The 17,500-nt window shown below is 35.5% G+C and overlaps 1 protein-coding gene across 1 annotated transcript in view; it reads left to right on the forward strand.

Annotated features, from left to right (window-relative positions):
• LOC144965155 (uncharacterized) overlaps positions 1-17,500 on the forward strand; it is a 124,973-nt gene that overhangs the window by 106,464 nt on the left and 1,009 nt on the right. Inside the window, exons 5-8 of the mRNA XM_078900188.1 lie at positions 4,316-4,497; positions 6,703-6,911; positions 8,571-8,752; positions 15,360-17,500. The exon at positions 15,360-17,500 is cut by the window's right edge and continues 1,009 nt beyond it. Coding sequence (XP_078756314.1) covers positions 4,316-4,497; positions 6,703-6,911; positions 8,571-8,752; positions 15,360-15,518 — 732 coding nt within the window. The 3' untranslated portion in view covers positions 15,519-17,500. The remainder of the gene's footprint in view (positions 1-4,315; positions 4,498-6,702; positions 6,912-8,570; positions 8,753-15,359) is intronic.

Genomic DNA, 17,500 nt, shown 5'->3' on the forward strand with positions numbered 1-17,500 from the left:
AGCTTCGACAATATGGGATAAATGGAAAAATCAAAAGATGGACTGACAACTTCCTGAAAGGCCGTATCCAATTAGTGATTATTGAGGGTAAATCGTCCAAGTCTGTCCCAGTTGAATCTGGTGTTCCTCAAAGCTTGGTCCCGCTCTCTTTCTTTTTTATATTAGCAACCTGGCAGATGCTCTTGAATCTAAAGTTCGCCTTTTGGCAGATGACACTATTGCATACTTGATAATAACATCACAAGAAGATGAAGCAGATCTGCAATACGACATTGAGAAACTGGCGGCTTGGGAATAGAGGCACCGCATGAAGTGTCATCCAGAGAAATGCAATGTCATTTCCATCTCCAGAAAGAAATCTCCAATGACATGCAATGACAAGCTACACAGCAACACCTTAGAGCACATAACATCAGCCAAATATTTAGGAATAATAGTGAAATCAGACTTAGAACGAGAGGAGACATTAAACAACATGACAAAAAAGCAGATAGTACCATGGGTTTCCTCTGAAGAAATTTAAAGATTACATTAACAGGCCTAAAATCATTAAAACCAAAAACTAGAGGTGTCTTAATGAGCCAATAAGATGGAGAGAAAGTAAAGGGAGTAAATGTGACTCATATATAAGGGAACAACACAAAACAAACGGCGTTTCGGTCTTTGGCATTATATATATATATATATATATATATATATATATATATATATATATATATATATATATATAATTTGATTGTCATAATAGTTGAAACATTATAATATATAGATTCTAAAATGATATCGAAATAGAGTAAACTTAGCTTTGAATTTCTCCTTCAATAAGATGAAAGGTTGAGCCCTTATAAACCTTTCATCTTAATCTAGGGGAATTTCAAAGCTAAGTTTACTCCATGTCGATTTCATTTCAGACTATTTTTTACTTATTTAACTGTTAGGTCAACCTAGTTTTGTTTTTTTGTTCTTTATTTTATTTCTTTCCTTTATTTTAAATACAACTTTGTCTTTGAAACGCATCATTCCATAACACTATCGCCGTCTAGTATTCTTCAATAACATCTCCCCCCCCCCCCCCCCCCGGTCCCCCTACCTTATTCTTGATTTATATAGTTTTGATCTCATTACTTCATCTCATTGTCGCTCTCTCTCTCTCTCTCTCTCTCTCTCTCTCTCTCTCTCTCTCTCTCTTCACTTGCAAGCACACATACATACACACACACACACACATACACACAGACTCACATATGCACACATTTTTACCTATAATGTTTCAACTATTATGACAATCTAATAAACATATTTCGTGTTTACTTGGAAAAGGCCAAAGGTCGACGTGTCGTTTGTTTTGCTTTGTTCCCTTATATATTGGGTGCGAGAAAATCAAAGGCCCCAATTTGGAGATCTGTCATTTAAAAAGTCATAATTGTAGACATTTGTCCTTTTGACACAATGATTATTTGTGATTTAATAATAGCCATGTGAACTTTCTAAAACATTGAACAAGTGGTTAATATTTTACAAGACTTTATAAAAACGTACCCTAAAAACATAATATCAAAGTTGCGTCAGGATTTCAAAAAGCTCATACGTGATCGGTCGAACCGCCGTTTTGTGACACTCAGTACGTAGTCGTTTTTTCCACGAAGCAATTGAACGACGAAAGCATCCTGGATTGCTGCTTTCAATTACTCTTAATCGAATACTTTTTGTCTGCCCTTGTACACAATGTTTGACATTATGACCACAATGCTGTAATCCATAGTATTTAAATCAGGGCTCATGGGAGGCCATTCATCTTTTGTTATGAATTTAATTTTGTTTTTCACTAAGAATGTTTGTGTCGATCTATTTGTGTGGGATGTAGCCCTGTGTTGTTGGAAAATAAACGAATTATCAGGATACAGAGTTAAGCAATCTGGTAACAGTTTTTCCTTAAGCAGTACCGTATAATTTTGTGCATTCACTTTTGTTGTTTTGGTATCGATGAAATGGAGACGGGTTTTGCCGTTCCAAGTAACCCCTCCCGAAACCATAATTTTTTTTTTGAGAACCGATTACTCTCGTGGTAAAGTCTATCCAGAGAAATGTCAGTTTTTCTACTCCAGTACACAATTTCATTATGACTGTTTCTTGCAAGTTCAATAGTGAAGTCTTTTTCGTCAGTAAAAATGATATTATGCTTAACGTCGTTGGGGCGAATTTGTCAAGTAAAGCTCTTGCTCGTGTTTTGCGCGTTTTCTCTTGACGTTTTCAGACTTTCTGCTGGTATTGATTCGCTTGAAAGGGCGGAGATTAAGATCTTTTTAACAATCTGCCGTACGCAAAAGTCACTTATGCCTAGGACACCAGCAACTTCACGAGTACACGAGTAGAGAGATGTGATTCAGGATTGTCTTCTTGATTGTCATCTTCCACAAAGGCGATATTTTCCTCTACCCTCGCTGAACGGGGGCGGCCACCACCTTTTTTCTATGAATTGACCCTTCTTTTGGTACTTTTGTAATGATTTTGTTAACCGTCCTGGCTGACCATTTCTTATTCGGAAATTCTCGAACAATCTTTTTACCAGCCAACCCTTTTCCTCGAATAATGCTTTAATAACACTTTTATCTTCCTCGGAATAAACCATTGCTGTTAGTTGTCAGTTTTATGAGTTCTGCCTTCTTGTTTTGATTGTGTGTTCAACACAGTGCAAATGCGTACAATGAAACAGGAAGTAAACGGGGTGAGCTGCACCCTTCCCTTGCGGCAAGATCGTGCACAGTGAATCGACAGGACGTTCAAAGTAATTCATGACGCGAATTTCTCGAACTCTTGATATGCCATTTTTTTGTGATACTCTTTGAACAGCTATAACTCTTGAACCTTTAATTCATTTTTCCTGAAATTTGAGATTCCTAAAAACAAGTTGTTAAGATTCACAGTGTGCAAAATTTTGTGATGATTTATAAATATTATCATAGTTTTAAAGATCTCTACTTTGGGGCCTTTTATTTTCTCTCACCGGATATGTCACTTTTACTCCCTTTATCTTTCTCTCATTATCTTACAAGTCATTCAAGTCGACCATAAACTGAACACGCAATCACTGATTGGGACCCACATACAAAACACCTTGTTGATAAACTGGAGGCAATACAGAGACGAACCACTTGTTTTGTTACGGGAAACTATGAGAAAACATCAAGCAGCTTGATCGATCAACTTGAAAGGAAGTCACTCCAAACTAGATGGAAAATAACACGCCAGACCATGATGTACACGATAAAAAACAACCTGGTGGCGATTTCAAATCCTGATCTCCAAACGCCGACACGACCATCCAAGACTTCCCACACGGACAGTTTCATTCCCCTGGCATCCACCAGAAAATTCCCATTTTACCCCAGAACCATCACAGATTGGAACAATTTACCGCGGGAAGTTACATCTGCACCCACTTTAGATTTATTTACAGAGCTTCTATTTCACTTCTGAATGATATTGTTCATGTAAAAATCTTCATGAGTAAAGGTGGAAACTTCAGGACAAAATCATGATGAATTATGTTCTTAACAATGAGAGATGTCAAAATCTATATCTCTATGCATGGCAATATAACTCTTTTGCAGATAAATGAACCAGTTTTTCGTCTTAATTCTTTTAACATCAACTCACAACCTCATCAGGTTTCAAACAAAGTAGAAATTGTGCAATCAAATTGGATATTAAATGCAGCATGATGTTTTACAAATGAATTTTAATTAACGGGCATGGAACAACTGTCGAAATGAAACAGATTTGATGTCTCACAATTATGTAACAACAAAGGACTATAAAAATCGCATTGATATGTCAATACTGAATACCAAATGTGGTTAAATACAAATTGGGTAGTCGGGATATCAATCATTATATCCTTTCGGGTTGCTTTAATGAATAGAATTGATTACTGTGATAAATACAATAATGATTAGGTAAATGACGTTTTGATGATTATGATGAACGTGATGATGATGATGATGATGATTATGATGATGATGATGATGATGATGATGATGATGATGATGATGATGGCAATTACTACAGTTGTGAGGTCTGAGAAATGAACAAAATGACAAGGAATCAAAGAACGGTAAGACGTCAAAGATTAGAAGAACGTTTCTAAGACCTTTTTTGAACCAAAATGCAATACCTATTTGAATATTATGATTGACCAAAATACTCGTATATTAGTTACATTTAGGTTAGCAGCTTGCTAATAATTTTTTTCAAAATTCTGTAACATAAATTGAAATTATGTTTTCATAATAATTCATTTCTTCCAAAAACACAGATCTTTATGTACACTGACACGGTTTGCAATCTCATGTCATCTTGGCTCATCGTTGCCATGGCAATAGAACGCATGTGCGTCGTTTACATGCCTTTCCGGCGGAATATCTGGTGTCAACAACGAGGGGCTGTTATCATTATACTAACATTGTCTCTGGTAATGGCTAGTACTCAGGTATTCAGGTGAGAATTATTCTTGTAATGAGACCTTTAAAGTATATTATATAAAATTAAGTTATTCTCTTAAACGAGTTTTTGTGTGTGTTCTAGACTTCCTCCTGATGGTGGGAACACATTTTGCTATTTCTACGTCATGGCACAAGACCGAAGGGCTAGAGCTCAGGTGGTCGCTGGTTCGGATAAGTAAGTACGTAAGTGCTATTAATCCATGAGCCTAAAAATTAATCCTTTTCATTTCTAAAATAAATCAAATGTACTGTAGTAGTAACTGTTTGTTGTCCTCTAGATTGCAATGCAAATATCACGTTATATTTTTTCAAGAAGTAAAGTAATATTGTAATCCCATAGAAAATATATCGTTACGAGAAAAAGAGCGGAACGCTCACATTATATCAAATATTTGCACGCAATCCTTTACATAAAGGCTTTCGTCTATATTTCAAATATGTAACAAGATTGCAACGCGAGTCAATCCTAAAAAATAAGCCCTCATGATTACCCGCGACCTTCCTAAAATTTACATTCGTTGCTTCAATTGCTTTAAATTTACGCGCCGGACTTGCTTGACAGTAAAGAGATGTCCCTGAATTGGGAACTTAGTCTTTGCACCCTAGTTGCACGTCGGTAGCAGCAGTTCTTAAGGCATGACTCTCAACTTCCCTAACGTGTGCTAGAACCGTCCTGTTGTAAAGTCGACTACATTTAATGAAATATCCCCAGGTTTCATATACCTGAGTGTTGTTTAATACATTTGATTGAATACGTACAAAATAGAATTTATAAAATTAATTTATTCCTTTTATTCTGAAGAGGACATTTTCTTTTAGGGTCTATCACGAGAGAACACCGAGATAGCCAAAGTGCCTGCCGCAATACAGCACCATAAAGTGAGCTATAAGTCCTAAGTTTCATGCTGAAAGAATAAAAAATGAGATGATGACACGAAGTTTGAACCCACATTTCCCGCGTCTCGGCCGAGGTGGAGTAACATAGGAGGTAGTTCTTCTTGATTGGGAACGCAATATACATATGATATGTGACCTGTTATCTCAAAACGGTATCATGTCGGGGTGAACAAAATGTCAATTTAAAAAATGGTTTTAGATTTTAGATTACCAATATAATTTGTGACATTTTTGTTTTATGCCTTTAATGAATTATTATTTTTCTCCCAAAAGAATATTAATTAAAAACGTGTTCCGAAACACATATTTTTTAAAAATAATTTAAATCTTTAGCATCTAAATCATTCCGACATGATACTGTTCAGAAACCCACAGATCACATATATATATATATATATATATATATATATATATATATATATATATATATATATATATATGTGTGTGTGTGTGTGTGTGTGTATGTGTGTACGTGTGTATGTGTCTGTGTGTGTGTGCATGTATGTGGCTATATAAATTGTCCCATACTTCTTTGGTTCTTTCATTCTGTCGAGGACTAGAGACCACTTAATGTTTCCATTTGTATATTTGGTGTTGATCGGATTCTTCAAATGGTACATATTCTGGTTTTGGTCCTTATTTAGTTTTCCATCCGAGCATTTGAGTATGTACCCCAGGCTGCTATTCAATAATCCAGTTTTGGTCGAACATAACCTTGCTACGTATGATTCCGGATATTCATAATTTTCCATATCTGATACTGGAGAGCTTGGTCAATGATATTGGAAAGTTTTCGTCCTTTTATCTGACAATCATTTATCTGATGTTCCAATGTAAGCGGGTATCAAAGTGCATTACTAATATTTCGGTGCTGATTGTTTGTAAAGATATGACCTCTCATTTGAAGTGTGCTGCTTTCTTTTTTGGTAGATCAAATAAAGATTATCTTTGTAATGTTTTGGACATTTATATCCATCTACCACCTTGGAGCCCATTGATCTAAATTGTTCAATATTATCGACAATAATCTGTCCCGTCCTAACCAAAAGGCTAGCAAGCAATTGCTATTGTTCGTGTAACGCTATATAAACCGGGATATACTATGGCTCCATGCAGTTTACCGTTCTGAAGTACTAATTTTTAGTTTTATTTTGTCAGGATTGCATATATCATTCACACATATGGTAGTCTAAAATCTTATTCTTTCATGTTTTCATACTTTTATCCTCAATAATTTTTGGAACAAGGTGATGAATAAATATTTGATATGATGAACGCTATTTCTAAAACTTCTTGTTCACAGATTGGCAATGGTTCACAACAATGGAGAAGGATGCATTTCAGAAGTCACTCACATATACCTCATTCTACACATTTACATTTATCAGTTTACTCTCCTTTTCATACTTCCTGTGCTCATTGTCTTATTCTGTAACATTGGAGTTCTGGTGAGGATTTTTAGCGTAGAAAAGGCAACCCAGAATGAAGATTCGTCATCTACAAGACTGACAGGTAGAGTGGTATTTTATATTTTAATCATTCACATTGAAATGTTGTAGGTTGTCAATTAAATCGTAGAGTAAAAGAAGGGTGAAAGAGATTAGGATAAGAAAAATAACAAAGAAGGAAGAGGAAATTGAATGTAGCTGATGGAGATAAGAAGAAGAAGAGATAGAAGAAGAGTAGGAGGAAGAAGAAGAGGAAGAGAAGGAGGAGAGTTAGGACGAGGGGAGGAAGGAGAGGAGGAGAAGGAGGAAAAGCAAGTAAAGAAAGTTGAGGAAGCAGAAGAAGGAGAAGAAGAAGAAGAAGACGACGACGACGAAGAAGAAGAAGAAGAAGAAAAAGAAGAAGAAGAAGTAGAAGTTGGAAATAACGAGCGAAATCCAAGAAATAAAGAAGAGGAGCAATGGAATAGGAGAAAGCCAAGAGTGGGATCAATAAGTTAGCATAATATATTTGGAATTTAACTTAATTTAATCTCAGCTGCAGGCACAGACAGCCATCTAATTACAATGGAAATATAAAGAAGAAAAGAGCGATCTAGTGATAATCAGTCTAAAAATCTAAAATCTAAAAGGTGCTAACTAGATACAAGTAATATACAAGTAGCTAGTTGCAAATGGCAAAAGTGATAAGAGGTCAAAACCAGAATAGAAAATAGCAAGTAAAGCTTTAATTCTCTCCTTGCCAGCCATTTTCAGGATTTTCCCCAAAACTTCACACCAAACTATAATACAAAAATAGATTTTTTTATCGCTCAGACACAGTAGCAGTTTCTTGCCATACATAATTTCTTTAGCAAAACATGCTTTACAACACACTGTTCATTTTCTTTAAATATTATGATGTACAAAAGAAATTTGAATAAGAAAAATGTTGATTTGAAGTCCTTTTAATAACGGCGTTGATAACACCCATGTTGTTTTCCTTGGTTTGATTAATATAGAGCTCAAAATTTTTACTATGTAAAAGGGTAGAAGAATAATGGAGCGGGAGGAAAGTTGAGGAAAGTTTGAAGTTTGAGGCGTGTTTAGAAGATTTAGATTATTTTCATAAATCCGTGTTTTAAGTATATTTTTCTGGTCATAAATGTGATCAACCATCTCAAAACGGTATTAAGTCGATGTGAACAAAACGCCGAAAACTGATTTTAAGCCTAAGTTCTTAACCCTTGAGATAGACTCATATGCATAATCTTCGTCTTCTTCATCTTCTTCTTCTTCATCTTCTTCTTCTTCTTCTTCTTCTTCTTCTTCTTCTTCTTCTTCTTCTTCTTCTTCTTCTTCTTCTTCTTCTTCTTCTTCTTCTTCTTCTTCTTCTTCTTCTTCTTCTTCTTCTCCTTCTTCCCGATGCCTTTATATCTGGAGTCCCGTTTCGAAGATGAATGTACTTGTCTTTTTTGAATTCTTCTAGAGAGCTGAAAAGTTTTATATTTAGAGAGGTTGCAGAGGGCCATATCATTTACGTCATTTAAGATAATTGGTATTCTCCGCAAAGCTAAAATTGAAAAATTATATCGACTCTGGCTGTAAATTCAATTTCTATCATTATTTCACCCCGATATAATACTGTTCTGAAATGACAGGTCACAAACTTGTTTTGTGAATATCAGCAAGGTTGTCACAACAAGCAACATTTAAATAAAGTACAATTTTATTGTTTTCTTTACAGGCAGTCACCGTCGACGAAGCAAGACAACACGTTTAATGACAGCAATTTCCTTCACCTATATTATAACTTGCTTGCCCTTGGTCATTCTAACAATAACTATCCATACTATTGGCAAGACGATGCCGCGTGACGTTGCACTTAGGCATTTCATGAGAGCTCTACCTTGGTTTAGCTTCCTTCAGGTACATTTAAATGAAGTTCATGGTTTAACGGTTTCCGGATTTACCATTTTTGTTGGGATGTTCTCTTACTTTTTGATTAATTTTAAACGCCATGATATGAGTGGCTGACATTCAAAGCGTCATAAGTCACAACCTGATTGATCACATCCTAAAGCTATCTAATGAACTCCATAGAATCACCAGGTAAAATTTGGAGTTTTAAAACATTCAGGATATTGTTCTATGAAGCACACAAGACAAGTATTTTCCTCTTTCTGTCAAAAATAAGTGTCAAAAATGTGTGTTTTTCTTTGAATTATAAAAATGGGACTTATCTAGTACGTTTTGAAAGTCACCTACTCAAATGCAGCTTTAACTTATATAAGATTCTAATTTAAGAATAAAATAATATCCATTATTTGACAGTGTCTACCATTCGTCTGAACTTGAGTATGATTATTTGGTATCTCTCGTAAAGTTTGGTCCCTAGGAAACTGTTTATCCAAAACAACTGGAGTGTGGGTTGCAATAAGTCAATCAGTATATCTGTCAAATTACATGTAAAAAAGTGGGTTTTGGATCCAAGCAACGCAAAGTTCTTTCTGTTTTGTGTTTTATCTGGGGTTGTTTTTGGTATCATCTTTTTTATCTTTCGTGTTTTTTTACTCATTAATAATTGGGTTGCTGGGTCTAATAGATCTCACGGAGTGTACTTTGTGGTGAATAGCATCCTATTACAAAAGAACGTATACAATAATAATTCTGAAAAGATGTGTATGAAACCGGTGTCAGACAAAGCAAAAAGAAAAATGCATGAAAACAATATCCCGAAAAAAAGAAAAGAAGAATGAAAAATATGAGATGATTTTTTTGTCCCGCAATGTTTCATTTACATCTTTCCAAATTTTTAACACAATGAAGATAAACGGCACAAATATAAACTCTCCAATTAGCCATTGAGCAGTCCAACATCACTGACAATATTGAATCATCCAAAACCGTGGCTGATAAGCTGAACATTATGAACAATCCTCTCACTGTGATCATACCATATGTGTGCTCCTCTCCGAATTAAAACTTTAACGGTCGGACCCAATGCAAAATGGAAGAAATTAAGACGGCTAGACTAGAGTGGCGTAAACGGAGACAGACCAACCTCACCCTCAAGCTCTTTAGCAACGCTAAACTGAAGACAAATTAATTGATTGAAAAGCGCAGGACAACACATAGGCAAAACAATCTCTGACAATAAGAACATGTCTAAAGAGCTGGCACGTATATTGATTAAGCAAGAATGGTCATAGACAAACCCGCCCCAAATGGAGATATCCATAGAGTTCTCTAAACAACTTTTTATCAGAAAATTACAACTTAAAATCAACTTGAAGCTGTCCCGTACCATCATCAATTATAAGTCATACAAAGCTTCTAGAAGCTGTGGACTGTAAAAAAAACTAATAACAAAAATGAATATAACATCTTAAAACAAGAACAAATGCCAAATAAGGAAAGTTTTGGGCTAAAAACTCTTTCATATTGAAAACTTAAAACAAAATCATGCAACATGGCATAAGTCTTGTCGTGTAGAATTTGATGCAACAAAATTAGCCGACTAGATTTAAGAAATTTAACCCATATGCCCGTCCAATCATCGTCATTTGACCTGGAGGAGGCACCTATCTAACTATCTATCTATCTATCTTTCAGTGAATTTACTCAAAGTTCCATTCAATACGATAACTGCCGTTTTTTTCATCCCCCCTCCCCCTGCCCATTCCAACCACTCCCCAGGGACTCCTTCACCCAGCACTGTTTCCATAACAACTTTCCACTACTACTATTACTACCACTACTACTACTACTGCTGCTGCTGCTACTACTACTACTACTACTACTACTACTACTACTACTACTACTACTACTACTACTACTACTACTACTACTACTTTCACTACCAGTTCTAATATTGTATTTCTGTCATGTCTTTTATTTTCCACAAACGTTTCCGTCCCTCAATACGCTGACCTGCCTTTATCAATTCCTATTTTGTAAATTGAGATAATATCTCCAACATCGGGAGCATTGATACAACACATCAAAATAACAGCTTACCAAGCTGGACATATACATATGGTCAGCCAACCTCCCCAACGGAATGGGGTTGGATAAAATGTGAGGATCGACATGAACCACTGTGGAGCGTATTTCCAGAATTGTCAAAAGTGTCCCAAAAACTAATCAAGTATTCATATTATATATATATATATATATATATATATATATATATATATATATATATATATATATATATATATATATATATATGAGCCAAGGTCAAAAGGTGCCCGCCTGATACCAGTGATAAGAAAATTTTATTTTTACTTAATTATGGGCTGTTTTCATTGGGTTAATGCTTTTAATCAATTGATAATAAGAAGAAGAGATAAAATGAGATAGCTCAACATATTCTGTTCAACAGAATATGAAATAAACAACTTGAAAGTGAAATTTGAATGCTGTTTGGCATGTGCTTAAAACTAGGTCAACGCATCACCTTTTTAGAAATCATTTAGAAATTAAATGTGATGTTTTAGCTCACGTGATTGAAATTTGACTAATAGTATAAAGTCAAAATTTACTTTTAAACGCAATTGCAGTATATTACATATCTGATTAAGTTTCATTTAGAGTTCTTAAAAAGTTGGTGTTGCTTGTGACCTTTGGTGTCATCAAACACAGCACAATACTAAGACTCGACACGAAACTTTAAAGCTCATGTTTAATGTTTATAACATGTTTTATTATGAGAAAAAAGCATAGATTTACTATCTGAACTCAAATCTTGGAGTAAATGTATACCGTTTTGCCGATATTGAGGTTTATTGGTTTTGGTGTCATTTGTCACAAGCAACACGGCATGCGTGAACACGTGGAAGTTTGTTTCGTTAAATGGCGATTTGCAATTTTGATCCACCCTTCTTACCAGTCTTTGAAGTGCAGCACTTTCATTTGCCTTTCCAGCGAGGCTCCAGGCAAAAAAGGTAAGTTGAACTTTGGTGTCATCGCTATTTTACATTGTCACAAGCAACACTTGATATTGGATATTACAAAGTGCCACCAAAAAATTATGTTTTTAGCTGTTATTCTATTTACAAATATGATATTATGACATCTCACATAAGACTGTGATTTTGACACAAGTATTTCCTTGTAATTCTAACTTTTTATGTTTCAGGGTTGTATCAATCAAGAAAAAGACAAAACTCAAGCTTTTGACGAATCCAGATAAAAGAAGGGTTGTCAAGAAATTTGATTTGTTTTACTATTAACACACTAAATTACTACAAACTAGCAGATTTGAGCAGTAGGGTGATGTTATCGTCTGGTTACATGAATTCATTACCATGGCTGATATTTATCTAGTGTTTGTGTGACTTCTGGTACTTTTTGTGACCATTGGTGTCATTGGTTAAAATGTCACAGGTGACACTTACGTTTGAAGTTTCTAATGTATTTCTGTTTTCATGTTCTTCAAAGCTTGAAATGTCATTGAATTACATTTAACAGGTTATATTACATGTGTTCAGTTGCTATTCTTGATTTATTGAGGCAAAATTGCGTTCTAGTGCCGATTTTGACCAAAGTAATAGCAACAATGGTATTACTAATTTCTAAGTATATTTCCAATTTGAAAGTATTTAGTTTCTTAAAATATTATTGAATATCATTTTAGAGTAGGTTATTGTGCTTTTTTGACTGAAAATAATGATATATTATGGACGAAAGTGTGATTTGGTGTTGCTTGTGACATAAGTAATGGTGTCACCGGTCGTATGTCACAAGTCACATTCAGATGCTCTATTTTCCATGTATATTTCTATTTTTGAAGTCTTTGGTTTATGAAATATTATTAAATTCCATATTTCACTGTGGTTATTACACTGGTTTGACCGAAATTAATGATATATTGTCGAAATTGCAATTTGGTATTACTTGTGACATAAGTAAAGGTGTCATCGGTCTAATGTCACAAGTGACACAATGTCGCTAAATAAGATATGCTTTGGTCACATTATTTCCCAACATTTTATTCCAAAAGTTTCTGAACATTGCTGGTAATAAGCATATGCAATATTGTTGTTGTTGGTAATGTACAAACATTTTTATGAAATAATATAGTTGCATTCTATGTTGCTTGTGACCGATGACACCAAAAAGCAACATTTTCTCCAATAGTTGGTAATATTATTGTACTATGATTGTTGTTGATTGTGTCTTTTTGTCTATAACTTACTAAATAAAGTTTGATACTCAACAAAAATCAATTGGTTATTGAGTTTTTTGTCTCATGTTGGTGTCACCAACCTACAGTAACCTATAGGTATTGTTGACGATATTATGCTGCGTTAGACCTTAAAGTTATCTAAAGGACCTTTGATTCATGAAGTACAGGGTTTTTGCTACACATATAGAAACATGAATGGATTATTATGTCACTTTTATTTTGAGAAAAAAAATTGGCACCTTTTGACCTTGGCTCATATATATATATATAATGTTGCATGTGTGTCCGTCTGCTTCTAATAGCAATCTTCTTCTAGGTTCCATGCCTGGTCCAGGCTTCGGATACTGCATGAATTATCTCTCTCCATTCCTCCCTGTCTCTTGCTTTTTCAAACAGCTCTTGGATTGTTAGGTTGGTGAAGCCCTTCAGTTGGTCTATGAGTGTTTTTCTTTGTCTCCCCCGGGCGCGTTTACCAGGTATTTTTCCACAACTTGCCAGGTATTCATTCTTATCTTTCCTTACTATGTGTCCGAAAAAGGATAGTTGTCGATCCGCTATTAAGGGCATTAGTTTCCTTTGTTGGTATGTTTGTTTTAGCACTTTTCGTTCTTTTTGTGCATATACGTATCTTGCATCCTTTCAGCACCACATTCAAGCTTCAATGTTTTTGTGTTTGCATTGTAGTCACTTTCGCCCTCCTAAACAAGCAAAGTAGTTAATGTTTGATTGTAACTTCTCGATAAAACAGTAATAAGATAATATACTTCAAACAAGCAGCCAAATAAGGAGGGCGTACATCAACTTCACTTCCAACAACATTGAATCTAGATTCCGTTTCTTGGGAAATGTTGCAATTAACCGAAAGTTGCGATTAACCGAGTTGCGATTATCCGGAGTTGATTGTATATATATATATAGTAAATCGAGAGATTGATAGATATATAGAGAGAAAGAGTGAGAGAGAGAGAGAGAGAGAGAGAGAGAGAGAGAGAGAGAGAGAGAGAGAGAGAGAGAGAGAGAGAGAGAGAGAGAGAGAGAGAGAGAGAGATGTACAAATCATTTTTTAATACTTGACTTTGCTTTTTCCTAAAGAATGATAAATTCAATTGAGGTGAGGTGGCAGACTGGATATGAAAAGTACTTCCGGGTTTCGTTATTTGCTTCCTCAAGAAATGTTATCTTGATCTTATTTTTATAACTATATTGCGTTGGGAGGGGCAAGGTGGAATGACTTTTAATATTTATAAAAACACATACTGGTTCGACACGTTTGCATTTTATAAGTAAGCTTGGTTCAAACATCGTACTATTAACACAGATGTGGAAAGATTTAACAACACTGAATATGAACAACAAAAACAATTTTTAAAAAACAACCCGAAATAAAGCAAACAAAAAACAAAACAAAACAAAAGAATAAATTGATTACAAAAATATGCTTATTATTTGTCTCGCCTTGTGCCTTGTTATAACGGAAGCAGAGGCTTTACATACTGATAAATTCGTGTGTAATGTGCCGCGTGATTCGGAAACTAATGTGAAAAGAGTCACTCGGGACGTGATCGTTTACATGATAATGCCATCCCGAAACAGATTTTGGATGGATGAAATTACCAGCAACCAAGTCACTTGTTACAATCACAGTGCCAAGCAGCACATCAAGTGTGTAGCTACCACACAAGTTGTTAGAGACTATTCAATGCGGATTTTTTTTTCCCCTGTAAAAACCTTGTGGATCATTAAAAAAAGTGGCTGTGTTGCCGCGCAGCTTCCATGCATAATAGTTTGTCAATGCCTTGACCTTTTGGATATTTCAAATGCTAATAATTTGTCAACTTTTTGGTCAATTTTAAAAATGGACGTATTTTTGCATTTAATGTGACTAAATCTTTCATTCTGTACATTATAAAATGATTTCTGAGGGCTTTAAAAAATGACATTTTCATTACTTTTGTGACGTTATTTCTCAAAATGCTCAATATGCTCAAGGCAGCACTATTCAGATATTTAATTTAGAGATATTCAACTTTGATAAAATGCACACACAAAAAAAAAAAAAATGGCGGACGCTTTTTTTGGGTTCATGGTTTGACAACCAGACTAAATTTGATATTTTCTTTTGTTTGCATTAATTATTATACATTTATTTTTGCAAAAACAATAGGGTTCTTGAAGGTCTTTTGACCCATGTAACCCTTAGTGATTTTGATATTATGATATTAATGATAATTTAATCCACTCCGCCAATGAAGCGTTAAGATTACTCATTTAATTAAACAGTAGACAATAGGTTTTTCCCAAGACATAATCATGTACAAAAATGTTTTCTCTTTTAAATTTCAGACTGTGACAAATCTCAACTATGCTTCTAACTTCTTCATTTACATTTTATCTGGAAAGAAATTCCGCATTGAACTACGAAGAATATTCAAGCACGACCGACACAACAATAGTATATTTGGAGCAAGTTCAAGAACAAGAGACGAAATCATAATGATGTAATCTTGAAACATTGTACATTATGCCTTAGTTTGAAGTTCAGAATATTCGACATGGACTTTGTTAAGATTACTGAAACACACCCCACACACACACACATCACACAAACACACACACACACACACACACATTTTGGAGCAAAATAAAGCAATATCGTAGGGTGGGATCCTTTGACCTCCCATGGTGGGCAGGAATGTCATTTTTGCTCCACTCACCTTTGTGAATGCCGTTGATGCTGTATCTTCTATCTCCCTATATTTCCTTTTTCAAAACAGCTTTCTGACTTGGCCATGAAACAAGATTATAGGGAATGAGATTAGCGGAAGATTAGCGTCCCTTGATTGGACGTCGCCTTACAGAGAGAACGTCATGTTGGTTGTGCGCATGCGTCTCTCATCCTCGCTTCCGGTGAAAATGGCATGAGACACTTCACCGAAAGCGAGGACGAGAGAGACGAATGCGCAAAACCATTTTGACGTTCTCTCTGTAAGTGACGTCCAATCACGGGACGCTACTCTTCCGCTAATTTCATTCCCTATTGTTTTTGTTCTGGCTTTGATCGGGGAAACAGTCAAAAGTATAGTATTAGTTTTAGGAGATGATATTTATTCCTTATTTACAATATCTCTATTGTGTAACTGCTATTGTTTTCGTTTTGGATGTATAATGTTGCACTTTCAACTTTTGCATCTTTGTTGGACCCTACAGACAATATCGTCAACGTGTCCCGAACAGGGCAGGACGATTTATCTTAGACCTTCGTTTATATTAGGACAGTACACATTTGGCACGCAGACATATTACAGGTTTTAGAGTCACTCTGCCCCTTACCGACATCCTAAGGCTTATGACGGACGTTAAAACAAAAACTGCTCTCCTACGCCGAAAATAAAACCAATGTTGCAAAGTAGTGACGTCATTTGTACTAGATGAAGCTCGCGTGAGACCAGTTTAGCCAGCTTGCTCAATCTAAAAGTGTCTTATATTTAATTGACATCAATGTGTCTCTTCCATGTATTTACCCCATACCGACACATCGAAGAAAATAATGCCCCAATCCGACCCGTCAGTATAGGATACCGACACCTTCTTTTGAGTGCCTGTTAAGAAACGTTTGTGGTGCTACCGACCGGTCGAAGTACTCGTAGCTTTTACCAACGTCCTTTCAACGAAATTTATCGACCACCCCTTACCGATCATTACTTTAGGCGCCCATTTTTAATTACTGGAAGAATCGAAAGCATTAGAGTGTAACCAAAAATAAAAATAACTAGAGGGTTGAATGGTAACAAAAAGCAAGGTTCAACATTGATAGAAAGTTTATTCTAAAAATGAGTTTTCTGAAAAAAAAAGGACGGAGGCAGGGGAAATAGATGGAAGAGGGGAGAGTACTTTCATAATTCATTTTGGCATAGAATAAACATCACAGAGAACTGAACCTTATTCACCGCTTCCTCACTCTTACATTAAACCCTCTCCTTCTGTTCACAGGAACACCCTTTGTAAAACCAGCTTGCATACAAGACACATCCGATCCATCCATCCTGACGATCTTTGTCATACCACACGTAAAACATACACTTTCATCCACCCCCCACATCCATCCATTCAGCCCCCAAACTTTCCTCCATGTACCTACTGATTTTTTTCAAAATCTTCGGAATCTGTTGCTTCCTTTTCAAGTCTTGTCCTTTTCAACTTCTTCCCTGCCTTTCTTTCTCTTCTTTCATGACTTTACTTTTTGCCTCTCTTTCCGTCTTCGTTCTATCTTAGTCTGTCTTTGCTGTTGCTTCCTTTTCCTCCCTCATTTTTGCCCTTTCTGCCTTTTTCCTCTGTTGCGTCATCTTCTTGTCTTCTGCATCCTTGGCAGACGGAAGGCACTGAAAGTTGTCCCAGAGACATACTTTGGTGTTTGGAACCTTGGTGCCTTCTCGGCCTTAAAGTACTAGTTGTTTGGTGCTTATCGAAAGTAGCTGGAGGCTACT

This window comes from Berghia stephanieae, chromosome 2, assembly GCF_034508935.2.
Source record: "Berghia stephanieae isolate SIO BIC M18660-M18661 chromosome 2, UCSD_Bste_1.3, whole genome shotgun sequence".
NCBI classification, from domain to species: domain Eukaryota; kingdom Metazoa; phylum Mollusca; class Gastropoda; order Nudibranchia; family Aeolidiidae; genus Berghia; species Berghia stephanieae.